Source organism: Artemia sp. Qi Xiang Cuo, chromosome 11 (assembly GCF_049724085.1).
Source record: "Artemia sp. Qi Xiang Cuo chromosome 11, ASM4972408v1, whole genome shotgun sequence".
Classification (NCBI taxonomy): domain Eukaryota; kingdom Metazoa; phylum Arthropoda; class Branchiopoda; order Anostraca; family Artemiidae; genus Artemia; species Artemia sp. Qi Xiang Cuo.
The window spans coordinates 24,887,998-24,910,137 of record NC_142804.1 but is presented as its reverse complement, the minus strand read 5'-3'; the positions used below and the strand labels follow the sequence as shown (position 1 = coordinate 24,910,137).

Genomic DNA, 22,140 nt, shown 5'->3' with positions numbered 1-22,140 from the left:
TGAAAGGGGCTGTCCCCTCCTCAATGCCTCGCTCTTTACGCTAAAGTTTGACTCTTTCTCACACCTCTATTTCGTAGTGTAGGTACAGGCACTTCAAGAGTCCCAATAGCAGAAGTTTCAAGCGGCCCAATACAAAATTAACATGGGAATACAAGCGGCCCATTGCAAGTGGAATTCCTACCCCCTTACACCTATTTCTAGGTGACATTCCCGCCCTTGGCAAGAGTTCAAAGGTTAGGTCAGGTGTTTATTCTATGACACACCCTCAGCGCTTTCTGTGACATGCCCACCACAGATTTAAAGCACAGCCATGTCCCTTTTCCATTGGATTTCAAGCACAGCCCTGTTTCTAGGCAAGATTCTACCGGAGCCCTCTGACGTCACGCGACACACCTGTTTCTATGGGACATTCCCGCCCTTGGCAAGAGCTCAAAGGTTAGGTCAGGTGTTAATTCTATGACACACCCTCACTGCTTTCTGTGAAATGCCCTCCCCGGTTTTGTGACATGCCCTCCCTCTTCCCATAGAATTTCTGTACAATTCCTGTACATCTATGCAATGCGGTCAACTGTTTCTAGGCGACGGCTGGCAAGATTTAAAGGATTTCAGTTTTATATTATATGATTACCTTGGAATGTCGTCTGTATAATGCACTTTAATAATAAGTTCCTAAACCCTCACCCCTGTTTCTAGCGCAAGCCCTGTGACATCAGAGTGCACATCCCCATTTCAAGCGTATGCTACACCACGCGACACACCCTCGCCTTTAAAGGGCCAGATAAGTGGAGCTACCAACCCCTCGCACCTGCACAATGCAATCAACGGCTCTAACGGAACACACTTGGCAAGACTCCATGACACACCCTCTGGACTCCAATGACGTTATACGACTTAACCTATTTCAGACAGAGAGGTCTAATGCTTGACGCAATTTTGCGTAACCCTACCACAGGAACCCATGGGAGAATCCCCGCTTGTAACGTAACGACACCCAAAACCCCCAAAGCATTCTTTTTCCTTTAGCGTAAAGGCGGTTCACACTTTACGTAATGATTGCGCATCCCTCACTGGCAGATAATACTATTTTGACATTTTTCTCCAAAAAGCCCTTCTTTTTTCGGCGTTTTATTTTTCGCTCAAACACCATTCTTGTTGTTCTAGAGTTCTTAACCCCGACAGGACTCGAAAGGTCATTCCCTTCCAATGGTGCAGCGCCCCAAGCAAGTCGTTCATGAAACCTTTGTGAATATTTTGTATCTTGAACAATATTCTAAAAATAAACTATTGCACGACACCTGAGATTCCCCATTTTTTGGCAGTCGTTAGAACGGCGTGTTTATTGCCAAATTTGAGAGACTCCGGGGAGTATTTGCTTTCAAGAAATTAATAAAGGGAAAGTGCCTGTCTTACTCGTCCCAAACAATAAATCTTAAGAACACAGACAATGAAAATAAAAACAAATTAACGAGGAATAAAACATAAGAAAGACAGCTAAAAAAACACGACAAAAACATCATATACGCAAAAAAAGAACCATCTATTATAGAAAACGGGAGGCTTCTAGCCTACAACACCCCAGACACTAGGGGAGGGAGAGTGAAATTAGATGCAATTTAAACCATATTAAGAGCTTTTAAGGAAATACCCTTTTCTCATTAAGATAAATTTATGAATATTAAAAAATATCCTAACAATAGGTTCCACCTCCTGACTTATCTTTAAGCTCTAGACTAACGTAATCAATGACAATGCATACCGCATTGGTAAATTATGAATGATATTAAACACACACCCCCACGGCATCGCTAAATCCCACCCAAGAAATCTTTCAGGCATTTCCTAATAAAAATTATGATTCTGAATCCCGTGATTCAAGTGTTTTGCACCCCAGGCTAATCATAACGCCCCAAAAAATACCCCAGACTACCAGAGAATTTCACCCATGTGACACCACCCCCTCCCCCATCCCCTGGGTGACCTGATATTAGTGAGATTTCCCATTTTTTTGCAGTCGTTAGAACAGCGTGTTTACTGCCAAATTTGATACACTCCGGGGGAGTATTTGCTTTCAAGATATTAATAAAGAGGAATTGTGTGTCTTACTCGAGCCAAACAATAAATCTTAAAAACACAGACAATGAAAATAAAAACAAATTGACGAGCAATAAAACATAAAAAATACTGCTAAAAAACACGACAAAAAATAAAATATGAAAATGTCATATTATCAAATACGCAAAAAATAAACTATCTATTATAGAAAACGGGGGGGGGGGCTTCTAGACTACAAATCCCCCCCCGGAGACTAGGGGATGGAGGGGAGAGATATTACATGCAATTTAAACTATATTAAGAGCTTTAACAATAGGTTCCACCTCCTGACTTATCTTTAAGCTCTAGAGTATATTAATCAATGACAATGCATGTCACATTGGTAAATTATGGATCATGTTAAACATCCCCCCTCCCCGACATCACTACATCTCTCCCGAGAAATCTTTCAGTCATTTCCTAATAAAAATTATGGTTCTGAATCCCATGATTCAAGTTTTTTGCACCCCAAGCTATTCATAACGCCCCGCATAATACTCCAGACTACCAGAGCATTTTCGCCCATGTGACACCGCCCCCTCCCCCCATCCCATGGGTGACCTGATGAAGGTGAGATTTCCCTTTTTTGGCAGTCGTTAGAACAGCGTGTTTACAGCCAAATTCGATACACTCCGGGGGGGGGGGGAATTTGCTTTCAAGATATTAATAAAGGGGAAATGACAATACATCTTAAAAACACAGACAATGAAAATAAAAACAAATTTTCAGGCAATAAAACATAAAAAAAGACAGCAAAAAACACGAAAAATGTCATATTATCATATACGCAAAAAAGAACCATCTACTGTAGAGAACCAGGGCTTCTGGCCTGCAGAGGGTAGGGGAGGGGGGAGTGATATTCGATGGAATTTAGGACATATTAATAGCATTTAAGGAATTACCCCTTTTTCATTAAGATAAACTTATGGATATTTCACATTACCCTAACAATAGGTTCCAGCTCGCACCTAGTAGCATTCATTTTCAGAGGATGCATTGATAATAGATGTAGTTTTTAGGTGTTATTGCAGCTTTAAAATGATAAAGAATAACATGCCATATTTAAGAAAAGACGAAGGGAGAGGACTCCAGGGGAGGGGAAGCGTTTTCTCCGTCACCAGCTCAGTACTGTTTTATTTTTTTATCGTTACGCAAAGCGCTAATTTTTAGGCGTATATTTATGATTATCCTGCCTCCCTCCACTAAGGTACCGACTTGTTCCCTGGTCGCTTCCGAGGAAGTGTCCAGTACCCCCCCCCCCACGAGGGGTTTCTCTTAGCCCAGGGTACATTTTTACAAAAACATGAAAACACGCAAAGGAAGGGAAATTCTATTTGGGGAAATTCTTGTTACAATCCACCCCGTGCGCTGTGGGGGAGTTTGGTCTGTGTCTGCTCTTTTTGGGGGACAGAATCCGGCCATCCTACGATCAGTGGGGGATTTTGGTCTATGTCTACTCATTCCTGGGACGGAATCCGGGCTTCGGCATGAAAAAAGAGGCTAAAAACGGTCTCGCTCGAGATAATTTAAAGGTAGTAATAATAGAGGAATTATCGCTGAGTTTCTACAGCAACCCTCTAACGTCAGAGCATCCCTGTTCGAGAAGAGTAGATGTCCAAACCAGTACAAAAGTATATTTATGGGCCAGAGCAGAATGGCGCTACGACACTGTTTGCACACTAGCACCAGCTTTCCACACGACACCCCCTCCCCTTTGAAAACAGAGAAGCTTTCCCTCTTTTTTTCTTTACTAATGTTAGACATTCTAAGCATTTCACCTCACAGTATTCCAATATAACTACTCCAAGACCTCTCCTCTCATCACCCCTTCTCCCCCAAACCCTTTTCAGGCATTTCTCGCTAAAAATTTTATTTTCAAGTCATTAATTCGGGCTTTCGCAAGCAATTCAGCACTCAGTGCAGCACTATAACTACTCTGAGACACCCTTCTGCCATCACCACATCCCTCCAACAACAAACACTTTCTTAGAATTAGCATTTTTTCGTTATGATGACAACCTATCTGTTTTAAGTAACAAACTTTCTGTAAAACATACACAATTTTCCTTAGAAGTAACAATTTTTTCGCTATTATAACAAGTTTTCTGTCAGAAGTAGCAAGTTTTCCAAATTGTTTTCCACCACTAACAAATTGTCTCTTCGATGTAACAACATTCTTCCTTAATACTACCAAACTTTTAATTAACGCTAACTGATTTTCTTTTCGAAGCATCAACTTTTTCCCTTAATACTAACATACTTTTACTTAACACACTCAGATTTATCTTAGAAATAACACTTTTTATTGTCTTTTTATTACACATTTTCTGTTCGAACTAGCAAGTTTTCTGTCAAAGATACCAAATTTTTCTTAGAAGTAACATTTTTGTATTGTGATACCAACTTTTCTGTCAGAAGTAGCAAGTTTTCCTTAACACTAGTAAATCTTCTCTTCAAAGTAACAACATTCTTCCTTAATACTACCAAAATTTACTTAACACTAACAGATTTTCTCTTCGAAGCATCAACTTTTTTCCTTAATACTAACATACTTTTACTTAACACACTCAAATTTCTCTTAGAAATAACACTTTTCGTCATTGATAACACGTTTTCTCCTTGAACTAGCAAGTTTTCTGTTAAAGATACCAAATTTTTCTTAGAAGGGACAATTTTTCGTTATGATAAGTTACAATTTTTTCGTTATGATGACAACTTTTCCGCTAGAAGTAACAAACTTTCTACCAAACATACATAATTTTTCTTAGAAGTAATAATTTTTTGTTAAGATAACAAGTTTTCTGTCAGAAATAGCAAGTTTTCCTTAACACTAGCAAATTTTCCCTTCGAAGTATCAACTTTTTTCCTTAAAACTAACACACTTTTATAACACACTCAAATTTCTCTTAGAAATAACATTTTTCGTCAGTGATAACACGTTTTCTGTTCGAACTAGCAAGTTTTCTGTCAAAGATACACAATTTTTCTTAGAAGTAACAATTTTTCGTTATGATAACAAGTTTTCTGCCAGAAGTAGCAAGTTTTCCTTAACACTAACAAATTTTCCCTTCGAAGTATCAACTTTTTCCTTAAAATTAACATACTTTTACTTAACACACTCAAATTTCTCTTAGAAATAACAATTTTCGTCAGTGATAACACGTTTTCTGCTTGAACTAGCAAGTTTTCTGTCAAAGATACAAAAAATTTTTCTTAGAAGTACCATAAAAATTTTTGTTATGATAACATGTTTTCTGCCAGAAGTAGCAAGTTTTCCTTAACACTAACAAATTTTCCCTTCGAAGTATCAACTTTTTTCCTTAAAACTAACACACTTTTACTTAATATACTCAAATTCCTCTTAGAAATAATATTTTTCGTCAGTGATGACATGTTTTCTGTTCGAACTAGCAAGTTTTCTGCCAAAGATACCAAATTTTTCTTAGAAGTAACAATTTTTGATTGTGATAACAACTTTTCTGACAGAAGTAGCAATTTTCCTTAACACTAACAAATCTTCTCTTCAAAGTAACAATACTCCTCCATAATACTATCAAACTTATCCTTAACACTAACAGCTTTTCTCTTCGAAATTAACAATTTTTTCGTTTTGATGAAATTGTTACTTCTAAGAAAAATTTGGTATCTTTGACAGAAAACTTGCTAGTTCAAACAGAAAACTTGCTAGTTCAAACAGAAAACGTCTTATCAATGACGAAAAATATTATTTCTACGAGAAATTTGAGTGTGTTAGTAAAGTGTGTTAGTTTTAAGGAAAAAAGTTGATACTTCGAAGGAAAAATTTGCTAGTCTTAAGGAAAACTTGCTATTTACGACAGAAAACTTGTTATCTTAACGAAAAATTATTACTTCTAAGAAAAATTGTGTATGTTAGGTAAAAAGTTTGTTACTTCTGGCGGATAAGTTGTCATCACAACGAAAAAATCGTTACTTCTAAGAAAAAAATTCGGTATCTTTGACAGAAAACTTTCTAGTTCAAGCAGAAAACTTGATAGTTCTAGCTTGCTAGTTCAAGCTATTCTGTCACCCGAAAAACAATGGCATTTTATCCGATAACAGAAACAAAAGTCAATGGCACTTTGTCTGATAACAAATAAAAACGAAAGTAGAATGTGATCTTATACTTTGCCTGGACCTATAAGAACCACTGACGCGTATCAAGTCAAATGAACTTTATCTAGGTCATCCCCTAGGGCACTTTTGAGATTGAACGAACCTTATCTAATACACGATGGGAGGCACTTGTGCCGAATCCTATCCCACTATGGGGTACCACCTCCATTTTGAAGATGCGGTAATGAGGTAAGTGGCAGATGGCACCGTTCCCCGTCTTATGATGCAAGGCAATAGATTTACGGGCTTTGTCGGAATTTTCCCTCGGCAAAACTTCTTTTACCTGGTCTTGTTTGGTATTGATAAGCTTCGGGCCGAACAGCCGTTTTGACAATGACCTGTAGCATGATCACCGACTATCCAATCAGAACTGTTTACGGTAGCCCACTGCAACGTACGAGGTCTCAGATCTAAGTTGGACCAGTTCCTACATTTAGTGAACTCGGTCAAGCCATCTATCATTTGCATCACTGAGACCAATCTAAACCAAGAAATTCAGAGCAGTGAGGTTGGCATACAGGGATACACGCTCCTCAGGCGGGATCGAGAGCGTACTGTCGGCGCTAAATACGGAGGAGGAGGTGTCGCTGTTTATATACAGAGCCATATACCTTATTCATGCCTGAACATACCGGATTCAGCAGGCGAAGAAAGTCTGTGGGTCAGGGTGACCCTCCCAAATAAATCCATGATTGTCGGTACCGTGTATAACCCTCCAACTTACCAGATTACCAGCTACCTTGAAACCTCCCTTGAATATATTCGGGGCAAGTACGCTAAGTTTGCCATTGCCCTTCATGGAGACTTCAACGTCCATCATAGCGTGTGGCTTTGCAGCAAAAATACTGATAGGGAAGGGTAGGACTTGTATGATCTGTCTCTCTCTTACGGGCTGGAACAACTTGTCGATTTCGACACGTATCACAGCCCAAACGGATCATCTCGTCTTGACCTATTCCTTACAGATCACCCGGACTCCTATAAGGTAGACGCTCACGCTTTCACCGGTGACCACGTTGCCGTCGTTGCACGTGGAAACCTACGTATTCCGCCTCCAGTAAAGCATAAACAAACAATCTAGCTATACAAAAGAGGTGATTGGGACGGTTTGAGAAACACCCTCTTTTCTCAGCGGTGGAGAGCCTTCCTTCTGGAAGGCCCAGAGAAAGCTGTAGATAAGTACCAGCAGGCCATAGTTGACTCTGTCGAAAAGCATATCCCTTCAAAGCGGATCCAGGTGTCCAGTAAGGACAAACCTTGGTTCAACGCCCAGTGTAAGAAGACAATCCGAGCAAAGCAAAAGGCACACAAGCGATGGCTACTTTCGAAGAGCGAAGAGGACAGAATTGCATTCATAAATGCGTGCAAAGATGCAGTTCGAGCGATTCGGTAGTTCCGGGTTCAGTATAAGGAGAAATTCGCCACCAGGCTTCAACTTGCTTCGGCAAAGAGTTGGTGGAAAATTGTCAATGAGGCTTTACCGTCGTCCAAGGGGACCGCAATTCCTTCTCTCCAGAGTAACAGGACAGTGGTACAAGAATCACAGGCAAAGGCTGAAGCCAAATTCTTTTGCCAAATTCTCAAATCTAGACGATGACGTTAGAGAAGTGCCAATATCCTCCGACCGAACCGACACTGTCCTGGAACGCGTGAATTTTTCTGCTCCCAAGATCCTTCGCATTCTGCAACATCTGGATATGACCAAAGCCACGGGTCCTGACAATATACCAAATGCTGTCCTCAAGTCCTGCAGTGCCGAACTAACTGGACCCTTGTCATTGCTTTTCCGGCTGTGCTTTCGCTCCGGAACCTTCCCACGAACATGGAAGTCCGCCCATGTTATACCTACTCTGAGGTCAGAAGGCGATCAAACGAGCGTGGGCTCCTACAGGCCTATTAGCCTTCTCTCCTGTGTTGGCAAAGTCTACGATAGCGTCTCCAATAAAACACTTCATCAGTACCTGGAATCAAATGACCTTCTAGGCGATCGCCAATATGGATTCCGCCGGAAACGCTCAACATTAGACTGCCTAGTGGCCCAGTATCAGGAGAGGATAAAACTACTGGCAACGGGATACGACATCAGGCTACTATCCTTCGACATTGCGAAAGCTTTTGACAGAGTATGGCACCGTGGCCTGCTATAGAAACTCTATGTGTATGGTGTTCGTGGATGTCTGTTAAAAGTGATTGAGAGCTTTCTTTCCAATCGTTCACTGCGGGTTGTTCTTGACGGGTTTATTTCCCGCGAATATCCAGTGAAAGCAGGGGTACCCCAGGGCTGTGTTTTGGGACCTACGCTCTTCCTTATCTACATAAACGACATGGGAGACAACCTCGCAAACCCTCTGCATCACTTTGCGACGATACCACGACACACTCAGCCGTCCCTAAACACGAAGACCCAATACAAGCCTCCCTTTACCTACAGATGGATCTTTTGAAAATTGAAAAGTGGTCTGGTGCATGGATGATCAACTTCAATGAATCGAAAACAAAGGAGCTTCTAAATACCCGATAAAGGTGCCACGTGAACACCCCAGTTTTATCTTCAAAAATGAAGCTATAAAGAGAGTCGACGAGCTTCGTCCACTGGGGATTCATTTCACCACCGATCTCTCTTGAAACAACCACCTTGATCGGGTGAGAGCCTCATGCGCAAGAAAGCTGGGAGTTACTCTTCGCTGCAAAAACCTTCTTCCATCAAGCTCGATTATTCCACTCTACAAGTCTTGCATCAGACCCATAGCTTAATATGGATGCCCGCTATTTACTGGTGCTCCGAAAAGGCTGTTGGCACCACTTCAGAAGATCGAGAATAGGGCAAATAGGGCGGGCTGCGCCTCTACACAAGAATTGCTCCAGCCTCTAAATGAAAGGTTTGATGTAGCGTCAATGGCTGTTTTCTACAAGTACATGAATTCACCTCCCTGAGACGAGCTCTTTCGAATTGTGCCCCCTTTTGTCCAGCCGACAAGGCAGACACGAAGGCATACAGCTCGGTCCAATTATCTAAAAGAGGATACGCCGAAAACCGAGTACTTGAGGAACAGCTTCATCCGGCGTTGCACTTCTATCTGGAACGATCTTCCTGGGGATATTTTCCCTGCAAATCCCTCTGTTGACACCTTCAAAAGAAGGTTCAATAGATATTTAAAACCTCGAGGCCATTGAAAGAGGTAAATGAATAGCGGCATATCACATACTTTGAAAAAAAGGTCATTCTCTATTGAGGTTCCATTTCTATGGAGGCCATAGAAACCACTGAAGCGTATCAAGTTGAATGAACTTTATCTAGGTCATCCCCTAGGGCACTCTTGAGGTTGAACGAACCTTATCTAGGTCATTTTCTATTGAGGTTCCATTTTGCGTGGACCTATAGCAACCACTGAAGCGTATCAATTTGAATGAACTTTATCTATGTCATCCCCTAGGGCACTCTTGAAGTTGAATGGACCTTATCTAGGTCATTCTCTATTGAGGTTCCATGTTGCGTGGACCTATAGAAACCACTGAAGCATATCAAGTTGAATGAACCTTATCTAGGTCATCTCCTAGGGCACTCTTGAGGTTGAACGAACCTTATCTAGGTCATTCTCTATTGAGGTTCCATTTTGCGTGGACCTATAGGAACCACTGAAGCATATCAAGCTGAATGAAGCTCTACACCTTTTTAAAGAGACTAAGTAGCCCCTCTCATATAGCTAATACTTCTATAGTAGCTCTACACCTTTTCAAAGAGAGTACGAGGTCCTTCGCATATAGGTAGTATTTCTATAGCAGCTCTACACCTTTTCAAAGAGAGATCAAGTTGAACGAACTTTATCTAGGAACCACTGAAGCGTATCAAGTTGAATGAGCATTATCCGACGTATCCAACAAATGATATCAATAAAGAATGTTAACAAATAATTTGTTCACTCCGATACTTCAGTTTTGGCAAAGTTATCAAACGTATATGTCAAAAGACATTGATAAAGAAGTTATTCCCTTTTATACTTAGATTTTCCCAATTTTATCAAGTAACTCTGACAAAGGTCGATGATACAGAATTTGTTTACTCTGATACTTATATTTTGTGAATATTATCTGATGTATCCGACAAAAAAATGATAATAAAGAATTTTTTCCATATGATACTTCGATTTTGTCAGTGTTATCAAACGTATCCGTCAAAAGACATTGATAAAGAAATTATTCACTCTAATACTTAGATTTTTCTCAATTTTATCATGCATATCTGACAAAGCACGAAGATAAAGAATTTTCTCACGCTGATACTTAGATTTTGTTAATGTTATCTGATGTTTCGGGTAAAAGAAGTTGATAAAGAATTTATTCACTCTAATACTTATATTTTGACAATGTTATCCCGTGCATCTGACAATAGATTTTGATATAGAATTTAATCACTCTGACACTTAGGTTTTGATAATGTTAATCGACATATCCGGCAAAGGATGTTGATAAAGAATCTATTCGCTCTGATACTTAGATTTTATCAGTTTTACCCTGAGCTATCCGACACAAGATGTTGATAAAGAATTTATTCATTCTGACACTTAGATTTTGTCTATGTTAACCTATATATCCAAAATATGATGTATGACAATTCCTTTTCCTAATCTCCGATTTTTAATAGACATTCTAAACGTTTGATATGCTAGCATACTCTAAAAATAATGAACACCTAACAAGGTAATGCATAATATATTTTTAATGTAATAATGACATGTAGAATATTAATATATAAATATATTATTATACATTATTAATATCATTGAACAACTTTGGACATTCTGAATCTGCTCCATAAAATAATTAGACGTGTTCTCTCTTGATAGTGCCCTCTTTAGAGATATCTATCTTGTCTATGTCTCTTCTTTAGATCTTTCTTTTCTGTCATATCGAACCTCCCTTTGTAAGAGCTTCCTTGTGATCCTGATCTTCCTTGTAATTGAGAGGATGTCCTTTGTTTGCATTGTTTCTTGTGATATTGGTCACCCTCTTCCACCGAAAAAACTGACGAGCCTACCCTTTTCCTCACCCTTTCATCAAAGATTCTTCTTCTCATTTCTTGCAGATTGTCCTCTTCTATTTCATTTTCCATGATTTCTAATTTTGTGCATTACTGAAGTCATGATAGTGGCCATTACAAATAGCACACTCACAATAGAAAGATATTTCTAACTCAACACTTTGATCCATGTTAAAATCTGCTATGTTGTTGATTGATGTAACTTTAGTTCTCAAATGGTACAGCAGCGTAGTGTCGATAACCGACCATAGAGTACCACAGGAAAAGCCAAGTCGTGTTTATGAGTAAGTATAGAATACGACTAGTACAGCCACAAGCATATTTTATATCATTTCAAGATTCGTAAAAAAAAGTCGAAAAATTTTCTAAAAATTTTCTGGGAATTTTTTATGTTTTAAGTATATTTCATGCCATTCTAAGACATGTAAAAGAAAGTTGTAAAAAATTATCATGTTAAACAAAAAGTAAAGAAAAATGAGAGTAGGGGACCCAAAAAGTTGGAGGGAGGGGGCCCCTTGGAGGTCGGGGATAGGGGACCCTTGGAGGTTGAGGTCCTTAGTGGTTAGGGTCATTGATGGTTGCGGTCCTTGATGGTTCAAACCCATAATCATCTCACAAGTTGATTTCTAAGGATTTCTAAGGATTGTTCTGAATTTCTTTATTAAAATTCTTTCCTTAGCATCTACACCTTCATTAGTTTCAACTTTGAGCGCTCCCTAACGTTCAAAACCAGATTATGCAAGATTGCCAAAGGGGAATAGCCTTGATAAGGTTTGATCAACCTCAATAGAGACTAACCTAGATAAAGTTCGTTCGACCTCAATAGAGAATGACCTACATAAAATTCGTTCAACCTCAAGAGTGCCCTAGGGGATGACCTAGATAAAGCTCATTCAACTTGATACGCTTCAGCGGTTCCTAGATAAAGTTCGTTGAACTTGATCTATCTTTGAAAAGGTGTAGAGCTGCTATAGAAGTATTACCTATAAGCGAGGGACTACTAACCCTCTTTGAAAAGGTGTAGAGATGCTATAGAAGTATTACCTATATGAGAGGGGCTACTTACTCTCTTTGAAAATGTGTAGAGCTTCATTCAACTTGATATGCTTCAGTGGTTCCTATAGATCCACGCAAAATGGAACCTCAATAGAGAATGACCTAGATAAGGTTTGTTCAACCTCAAGAGTGCCCTAGGGGATGACCTAGATAAAGTTTATTCAACTTGATATGCTTCATGGTTCCTATAGGCCCACGCAAAATGGAACCTCAATAGAGAAGAACCTAGATAAGGTTCGTTCAACCTCAAGAGTGCCCTAGGGGATGACCTACATAAAGTTCATTCAACTTGATACGCTTTAGGGGTTCCTATAGGTCCACGCAAAATGGAGCCTCAATAGAGAATGACCTAGATAAGGTTCGTTCAACCTCAAGAGTGCCCTAGGGGATGACCTAGATAAAGTTCATTCAACTTGATACGCTTCAGTGGTTCCTGTGGACTCCATAGAAATGGAACCTCAATAGAGAATGACCTTTAAGGTTCTTTCAATCTCAAAAGTGCCCTAGGGGATGAACTAGATAAAGTTCATTCGACGTGATACGCTTCAGTGGTTTCTACAGGTCCAGGCAAAGTATAAGGTCACATTCTACTAACGAATGTAGCTTTTTTTGATGATAATAAAAATTAATGATCATTTGTCCAATACTACTACTACTACTAACAACCCATTGCAAACCAAGCCGCCTGAGGCCAACACAGCTACGCACGCTCCTCATCCATCCCAATCTGTTCAAAGCCTCCCTTTTTACACCCTCCCAGAAAGTTCCCATTCCCTTTAAATCTTTCTTTATGACGTCCTCCCACCCCAGACACGGACGACCTGCTTTCTGTTTAGCCCTAAACGGTTGGCCTAAAAGGACAATCTTCGGCAATCTGTTATCCTTCATCCGTACAAGGTGCCCTAGCCACCTCAATCTTTCTATCATTATAGCCCTAAAGAGCGGTATTGAACCACATTTTTCGTACAGCCTATTGTTTGAAATTAATCAAAAACACTTTTTGCCCAAAATGAGTTTTTCCATAAAATAGTAAAGAACTTCGTTAAACCAAAAATAAAAAAAATAGAATCAAATAATCTACCAAGCATAAAACTACCACAAATCAGTATCAATAAATAAATGAAACCCAAAACAAACAGAAATTAAAATAAGTCAAACTCAAAACGAGCAGAAATTAATCTGAGTAGGGATCTAAGCCCTATGCTTTATAAAAGCTAGAATATAATTTGTACTTTACTGAAAGAAATTCAAATGAATTAAATGAAAAAATGTACATTGTCAGTTTAATACACATATCCTGATATTTATTCCTTAAAATCTTAATTTATTTTTGATTTCTTAAAATTATAAAAGTGAAAACACTTAAAAGAAGTTTTTATTCTTATTCTAATAAAAAAGGCACTAGTCCCTCAACTTCCAATCGAATGAGCCCTTTTTGAAGCAGCTACGACAAAAATTTCTATAAAAACCTAATATGTCCCAAGGGCCTAACTTACGACCCTTATCCTGAGGGCAATGGGGGGGAGGGTTGTTATCCTCAAAGACATAATTTCCAGACCTTACAACCAAATGGCCATATCAAAATGTTGATAAGAAATGTTTGAGGAAATGATGGGCGTGAGGGGGGGGAGGCGATTCTCCCTCCGTATACTTTTGACTATTAAAAGTGAAATATCCCTCTCAATTTCCAATCGAAAGAGTCCGTTTTGAAGTTTTTACGACAACACTTTCTATAAAAACATCATATACCCCCAGGACATAACTTACAACCTTAGCCCTGAGAGCAGTGAGGGAGTTGTCATACTCAAAAACATAATTTCCGACCCTTCAACTAAGTTCAACAAAATGACTATATCATAATTTTGATTGCAAGCGTTTGGGGAAACGAAGGGCGTGGGGGGAGGGGGTCATTCGCCCTCCGATCACTTTTGACTATTAATAAGGGAACTAGCCCTCTCAATTCAAAATTGAATGAGTCCTTTTTTAAGCTTCTACGACAACGGGTTGTGGGGGTTTGTCATCCTCAAAGACGTAATTTCCAGAACTTTCAACTACGTTAGACAAAAGTTCTATCTCAAAAATTTGATTGGATGTGTTTGGGGAAATGGTGGGCGTGAAAGGGGTGTCAGTTGCCTACCAATCACTTTCGACTATTAAAAAAGTTCGAACATTGTAATGTTTTATTTTAGTTATACTGACTATAACGTGTTCTATTTAAATTATATAAAAAAAATAAACATGCCCAAAATAACCGTGAGAGGGGGGTTAGTTGCTCTCCAATCACTTTCGACTATTAACAAGGGCACTAGCCCTTTGAATTTCCAATTGAATGAGCCCTTTTTTAAGTTTCTGAGACAAAGATTTCAGTAAAAACCTTATATGCCGCCAGGGCATAACCTACAACCTTAGCCGTGAGGACTCCGGGGGGATTGTCATCCTCAAATATCTAATTTCCAGAACTTTCAACTACGTTGAACTAAACCTCTATCTGAAAATTTTGATTGGATGTGTTTGGATAAATGGTGGGACTTAAAAACCTTGCCCCGAAGACTGTGGGTGGGGGGTTGTCATCCATAAAGACCTAACTCCCAAAACTTTCAACTAAACTGAACAAAATGGCTATCTAAAAATTTTGATTGGATGTGTTTGCGGAAAAGGTGGGCGTGAGAGGGGGGTTAGTTGCCCTCCAATCACTTTCGACTATTAATAAGGGCACTAGCCCTTTGAATTTCCAATCGAAAGAGCCCTTTTTCAAGTTTCTACGACAAAGCTTTCAATAAAAACCTTATATTCTCCCCTGGGCATAACTTATAACCCTTGCCCTGAGGGCTCTGAGGGGGGTTTTAATCCTCAAACACCCAATTTCCAGAACTTTCAACTGCGTTGAGCAAAATGGCTATCTCAAAATTTTGATTGGATGTGTTTGGATAAATGGTGGGCGTGAGAGGGGGGTTAGTCGCCCTCTGATCACTTTCAACTATTAAAAAGGGCACTAGCCATTTCAATTTCCAATCAATTGAGCCCTTTTTGATGTTTCTACGATAACCCTTTCTATAAAAAACCTTATTTGCCCCCAGGGCATAACTTACAACCCTTGCCCTGAGGGCTGTGGGGGGGGAGGGTTGCCATCCTTAAGGACCTAATTTCCAAAACTTTAAAAAAACTGGCTATCTTAAAACTTTAATTGTATGTGTTTGGGGAAATGGCGGGCGTGAGAGGGGGGTTAGTGGTTCTCCAATTACTTTCCACTATTAAAAAGAGCACTAGCCATTTCAATTTCCAATCGAATGAGCTCTTTTTGTTGTTTCTACAACAACACTTTATATAAAAACCTTATATGCCCCCAGGGCATAACTTACAACCCTTGCCCCGAAGGCTCTGGAGGGGGGAGGTTGCCATTCTTAAGGACCTAATTTCCAAAACTTTGAACTACGTTGAACAAAATGCATATCTAAAAATTTTGATTGGGTGTGTTTGCGGAAAAGGTGGGCGTGATAGGGGGGGGGGGGGTAGTTGCCGTCCAATCACTTTCGACTATTTAAAAGGGCACTAGCCCATTTAATTTCCAATCGAATGAGCAATTTCTGAAGTATCTAAGACAAAACTGTCAATAAAAACCTTATATGCCCCTAGGGCATAACTTGTAACCCTTGCCCTGAAGGCTCTTGGGGGGGGAGGGTTATCATCCTCAAACACCTCATTTCCAGAACTTTCAACTACGTTGAACACAATGGCTATCTCAAAATTTTCATTGGATGTGTTTGGATAAATGGTGGGCGTGAGAGGGGGTTAGTTGCCCTCCAATCACTTTCGACTATTGAAAAAAGCACTAGTCATTTCAATTTCCAATCGAACAAGCCCTTTTTGAAGTTTCTGCGACAACGCTTTCTATGAAAACCTTATATTCCCCCAGGGCATAACTTACAACCCTTGCCCCGAGGGCTGTGTCATCCTCAAAGACCTAATTTTCAGAACTATCAACTACGTTGAACAAAATGGCTACGTCAAAATTTTGATTGGATGTGTTTGTGGAAATGGTGGGCGTGAGAGGGGGCTAGTTGCCCACCAATCACTTTCTACCATTAAAACGGACTCTAGACCTTTCAGTTTCCAATCGAATGCGCCCTTTTTGAAGTTTCTACGATAACCGTCTCTATAAAAACCTTATATGCCCCCAGGGCATAACTTACAACCCTTGCCCTGACGGGTGTGGGGGGTTTGTCATCCTCAAAGACATAATTTCCAGAACTCTCAACTACATTGAAGAAAATGGCTATCTCAAAATTTTGATTGGATGTGTTTGTGGAAATGATGGGCGTGAGAAGGGGGTTAGTTGCCCTCCATTCACTTTCTACCTTTAAAAAGGATACTAGACCGTTCAATTCCCAATCGAATGAGCCCTTTTTGAAGTTTCTACGACAATCGTCTCTATAAAAACCTTATTTGCCCCCAGGGCATAACTGACAACCCTTGCCCTGACGGGTGTGGGGGGTTTGTCATCCTCAAAGACATAATTTCCAGAACTCTCAACTACATTGAAGAAAATAGCTATCTCAAAATTTTGATTGGATGTGATTGTGGAAATGGTTGGCGTGAGACGGGGGTTAGTTGCCATCCAGTCACTTTCGAATATTAAAAAGGGCACTAGCCCTTTGAATTTCCAATCGAATGAGCCATTTTTCAAGTTTCTACGACAAACCTTTCAGTAAAAACCTTATATTCTCCCCAGGGCATAACCTTATAACCCTTGCCCTGAGGGTTCTGAGGGGGGTTTTAATCCTCAAACACCCAATTTCCAGAACTTTCAACTGCGTTGAACAAAATGGCTATATAAAAATTTTGATTGGATGTGTTTGTATAAATGGTGGGCGTGAGAGGGGGGCTAGTTGCCCTCTTATCACTTTCAACTATTAAAAAGGGCACTAGCCATTTCAATTTCCAATCGAATGAGCCCTTTTTGATGTTTCTACGACAACCCTTTCTATAAAAAACCTTATTTGCCCCCAGGGCATAACTTACAACCCTTGCCCTGAGGGCTGTGGGGGGAGGGGGTTGTCATCCCAAAGACCTAATTTCCAGAACTTCCAACTACGTTAAAAAAAACTGGCTATCTTAAAACTTTCAATTGTACGTGTTTTGGGAAATGGCGGGCGTGAGTGGGGGGTTAGTGGCTCTCCAATTACTTTCGACTATTAAAAAGAGCACTAGCCATTTCAATTTCCAATCGAATGAGCTCTTTTAGTTGTTTCTACAACAACACTTTATATAATAGCCTTATATGTCCCCAGGGCATAACTTACAACCCTTGCCCCGAACGCTCTGGGGGGGGGGGGAGGTTGCCATCCTTAAAGACCTAATTTCCAAAACTTTTAACTACGTTGAACAAAATGCATATCTAAAAATTTTGATTGGGTGTGTTTGCGGGAAAAGGTGGGCATGATAGGGGGGGGGGTTAGTTTTCGTCAAATCACTTTTGACTATTAAAAAGGGCACTAGCCCTTTGAATTTCCAATCCAAAGAGTCCTTTTTAGAGTTTCTACGACAAAGCTTTCAATAGAAACTTTATATACCCCCAGGGCATAACGTATAACCCTTGCCCTGAGGGCTCTTGGGGGGGGGGAGGGTTATCATCCTCAAACACCTATTTTCCAGAACTTTCAGCTACGTTGAACACAATGGCTATCTCAAAATTTTCATTGGATGTGTTTGGATAAATGGTGGCCGTGAGAGGGGGTTAGTTGCCCTCCAATCACTTTCGACTATTAAAAAAAGCACTAGTCATTTCAATTTCCAATCGAATAAGCCCTTTTTGAAGTTTCTGCGACAAAGCTTTCTATGAAAACCTTGTATGCCCCCAGGGCATAACTTACAACCCTTGCCCCGAGGGCTGTGTCATCCTCAAAGACCTAATTTTCAGAACTTTCAACTACATTGAACAAAATGTCTACGTCAAAACTTTTATTGGATGTGATCGTGGTAATGGTGGGCGGGAGAAGGGGATTAGTTGCCCTCCAATCACTTTCTACTATTAAAAAGGACACTATACCATTCAATTACCAATCGAATGAGCCCTTTTTGAAGTTTCTACGACAATCGTCTCTATAAAAACCTTATTTGCCCCCAGGGCATAACTTACAACCCTTGCCCTGACGGGTGTGGGGGGTTTGTCATCCTCAAAGACATAATTTCCAGAACTCTCAACTACATTGAAGAAAATAGCTATCTCAAAATTTTGATTGGATGTGATTATGGAAATGGTGGGCGTGAGAGGGGGGTTAGTTGCCCTCCAATCACTTTCAACTATTAAAAAGGGCACTAGCACTTTCAATTTCCAATTGAATGGACCACTTTTGGAAGTTTTTACGACAACGCTTTCTGTAAAAACTTTATTTGCCCCCAGGGCATAACTGACAACCCTTGCCCTGAGAGCTGTTGGGGAAGCGTCCTCCTCAATAAATGAAACCCAAAAATAACAGAAATTAAAATATATGATTGGATCAAAGACAAAAATAACAGGTACCGATATAAATTAGTTTAAAAAACGAATTTTTTTTTCGAGGGAAGTAAAGAGCGAAGTTTAAGCTTAAAATGAACAAAAATTATTACTTCATGGCCTATCTATCAGTCAAATTGAAAAGCGTTGGGTCTTGTAGAAATCAGCAAGAATATGTCACTAAACTGGTATATTAAAACTGGCATATTATATTACTGGTATATTAAACTGGAATATTACATAAGTTGCCGGGTACTACAGAGGAACACCCCCCCCCCTCTCCAAAAACTGTAATTTACGTAAGAAGCCTTCATATAAGTGTGATAGCCAAAGAGACGCCGTTTCATAGAAACGCAGTTTTACTCATGTAGATGAAAAACCAGATGTTTACGTAAATGAGAAACAAGACCTATAAAGTCTTAATGTGTCCTGGTTTAATTAGACTTATCCCTAGATTTACTTACCCCTCCCATAAATTCAGACACATTTTCTCAAACAACGTCCCTAATTAATTATATTTCATTAAAATTCTATCAGCGATTCCCAATTTTAATTAAATGAAGCTCTTAACGAGCTTTGGTGGAATCTGAATTCCTTTTTATTTGAAATAAAAAGGAATATTAATCCATGATATCTTACACGGTTCATCTGTTTCATCCCACTTTTCCCTCCCTCCAAACAAAAAATAAGAAACAAATTTCTGTGGAGCTCCATGGACATACGAGCAGTTATTAGTGAACATTATTTGAAAGAAGCATTCTGTCTTATCCCTGTGAAGGAACTGCCCCATCAACTATGCCTCGTATCCCAGGACCATCCATCATCTTTTCCTTGTTGGTAATTGCCTTATGTCGGTCAGAAGCTTGATTAAATATGAGAGAGTGAGGAAAAAAAGTTTCCCAAAGATACTAAATTTCTGTTCGAAAATTTGCCTTCAAACTCAAGTGCTGTCTCATTTCATAGAACGATCTGTTGCCTACTCATCTCAGGAAACCGATAATTTTCCTTTTTTCAGGTTATTACGAAACGACACTATCATTATTTTGAAACAGCGTATAGAGGCATGTACTTAGAAAGTTATTTCGAGGGCAAGAAGGGTTTCTGCTTGGGGAAATGAAATCACAAATTACAGTACAAAATGAATAAATAATGAGGGTTGGAAGCAGCAATGCGCCAGGAGCCCCATGTCATGTGTACGTGACAGGGCGCATGTGTAGTCAAATTGGTTTAAGATACAGGATATAGGAGAATTTTCCTATATCTATTAACTGAAATACTATTACTGTAACAATAGCGTAGTAAAAAATAGGTCTCTTGGAATCTAAGTAATTCCTAAAGCCATGTTCTGATAAAATATGAGCTTAGGCAAAGACGGTCAAAAAAAGAAAAAAGTATTAAGAAAAATAGCCAATCTTTTTGTTCTGAAAAATTTAAGTATGTTATAAGTAGGATAATCAGCTTTAAAAAAAAAAAAAATATGTCACTTAAAAGTAAGAACTTGACATCCGGTGCCAAATCCTCGTGGAGTGTTGCAGCAATTGCGACCCATGGGTCACAGTTGTGGAGCAACACATGCAATTATATATCACTGTAATAAATGTGTATGCTTCTGTATCACGTTTCCAGATGCGTTATGATTATTGTAAGTTATTATTTGTACGGTAAACGTGTATTTCGAGAAATTCTAAAATAAGTTCTGTGTGAACGAAGTAATCGTCCAACTCTGTATACGCATTGTTTTGATGTTACCGGTATTAAGACTGATTACCATTTGCTGCGGTTAGTGAACATATGTGAAACGGTTCATTGTGTAAACTTTTACTCTTAATATACGGTTCATTGTTAGATATAGGAGAATGCATGTCTTCTTGCTTACTTTTTATGGAATTAAACATCTAACATGCAAGAAATACCAAAATCGAAAAGGGGGCTTCTGTAGCAAAATCAGGATTTTCGGTAAAATTTCCCATGAATCTATGAGAAACATAAAAATGTTCTTAGGTTGTCAAAGAGTAATCTGAAGTTCGGCTAGTATCCAAAGTTATTTGATTTCTAAAAAGCTTAATCTCGAAGGTAGGACGTTTACTTAAAGCGGCGTTCACAAGCGTGTCTAGCTAAAATCCGTGTCTAGAACACGCGTCTAGCCAAAATTCATTGTCTAGGCAACGACCGTTCACATGTAAAATTCGGCTCTTAGCTAGACAAGGCGCTTGGCTAGGCATTGGGTTCTAGACTACGTCTAAACAAAACGTAGGGAACACGCAAAATCAAAAGTTCAAAATAGAAAAAGTCACAAAAGGGGTTTTATTTTTGGAAATTCAACGTCTGCTTCGGTTCTTAAAAGATTAAGATGTGTCTATCCGCGCTGGAAAAAAAAATATACCTTGTCTAGAAAAAAGTTAGCTTTGGGATATCAGAAATTTTTTATGCATTTTGACAACTTTGAAAATCATTTCTAAGTTAACGAAGAAATTTTTATATAAGAAGTTCGAGTCATCTTATCTTCAGTAATTTTTATAGCGTTACTCGATTAAAAGACAAGAAACGTCAAATCAAAAGTTTCAGAAAACAGCCTAAAAATTCGGAATCTTGTATTCAAAATTAATTCATACAGAATTATCTAGAAGTGATCAAAGAGGGATTGTTCATCCGGAGTATGATATAATATTGGTTTGTAAAATAACAAGTATCACTACAAAATTACCCCAGCTAGGATAGTTTGATACCATGTACCACATGAGGAAAAGCCATTGGAATTTTCACGAACTTCATTGGAACTTTTCTGCCCCGTTCACGATTCCCATACCCAGAGAGGAAAAAACAGCTGTGAAAGCAGTAGTGTTGCTCCGCAACACAATTTCACAATTGTGGATTTTTTAATTTACTTTGCAATAGCGTCACTGCTGTAAAAAAAAGAAATAACGTAAAAAAAATAGTAATTACAACAAAAGATTTATGGAGCTACCCAACTTCACCGTATTTCTGAAAATATTGTCAAAACTAACCACATAATTTTGTGAAACTACGATAATTATCAACAAATCGGTGTTTCTTCAGTATTCTCATGCAAAATTGCAAATGTGTGAGCGTTAGGTTACTACCAAGGGTTTTTTTCTATTGAGTTTAATTCTAAATATTCCAAATTAAAATTAACTCAAAAATTAGCATTACCAAAAATTTGGTAATGCTAATTATCACAGTTGTAAATTCTTACCTGTTACATTTTTCATTTTTTCCTCTTGAGATATTTCATTAAATGGGGGCTGATCATTAATTGTACAGAAGCCAACTATTGACATTATCAACGAGCAGACACCTGCAATAAATC

At 39.1% G+C, this 22,140-nt stretch overlaps 1 protein-coding gene across 2 annotated transcripts in view; it reads right to left on the bottom strand.

The window, feature by feature from the left end:
* The window catches only part of LOC148946795 (glucose-6-phosphate exchanger SLC37A4-like), a 237,746-nt gene that overhangs the window by 126,321 nt on the left and 89,285 nt on the right, over positions 1-22,140 (bottom strand). For both annotated transcript variants that reach the window (XM_089096608.1, XM_089096609.1), the window contains exon 5: positions 22,027-22,128. In XM_089096608.1, the coding sequence (XP_088952734.1) occupies positions 22,027-22,128 (102 nt within the window). The remainder of the gene's footprint in view (positions 1-22,026; positions 22,129-22,140) is intronic.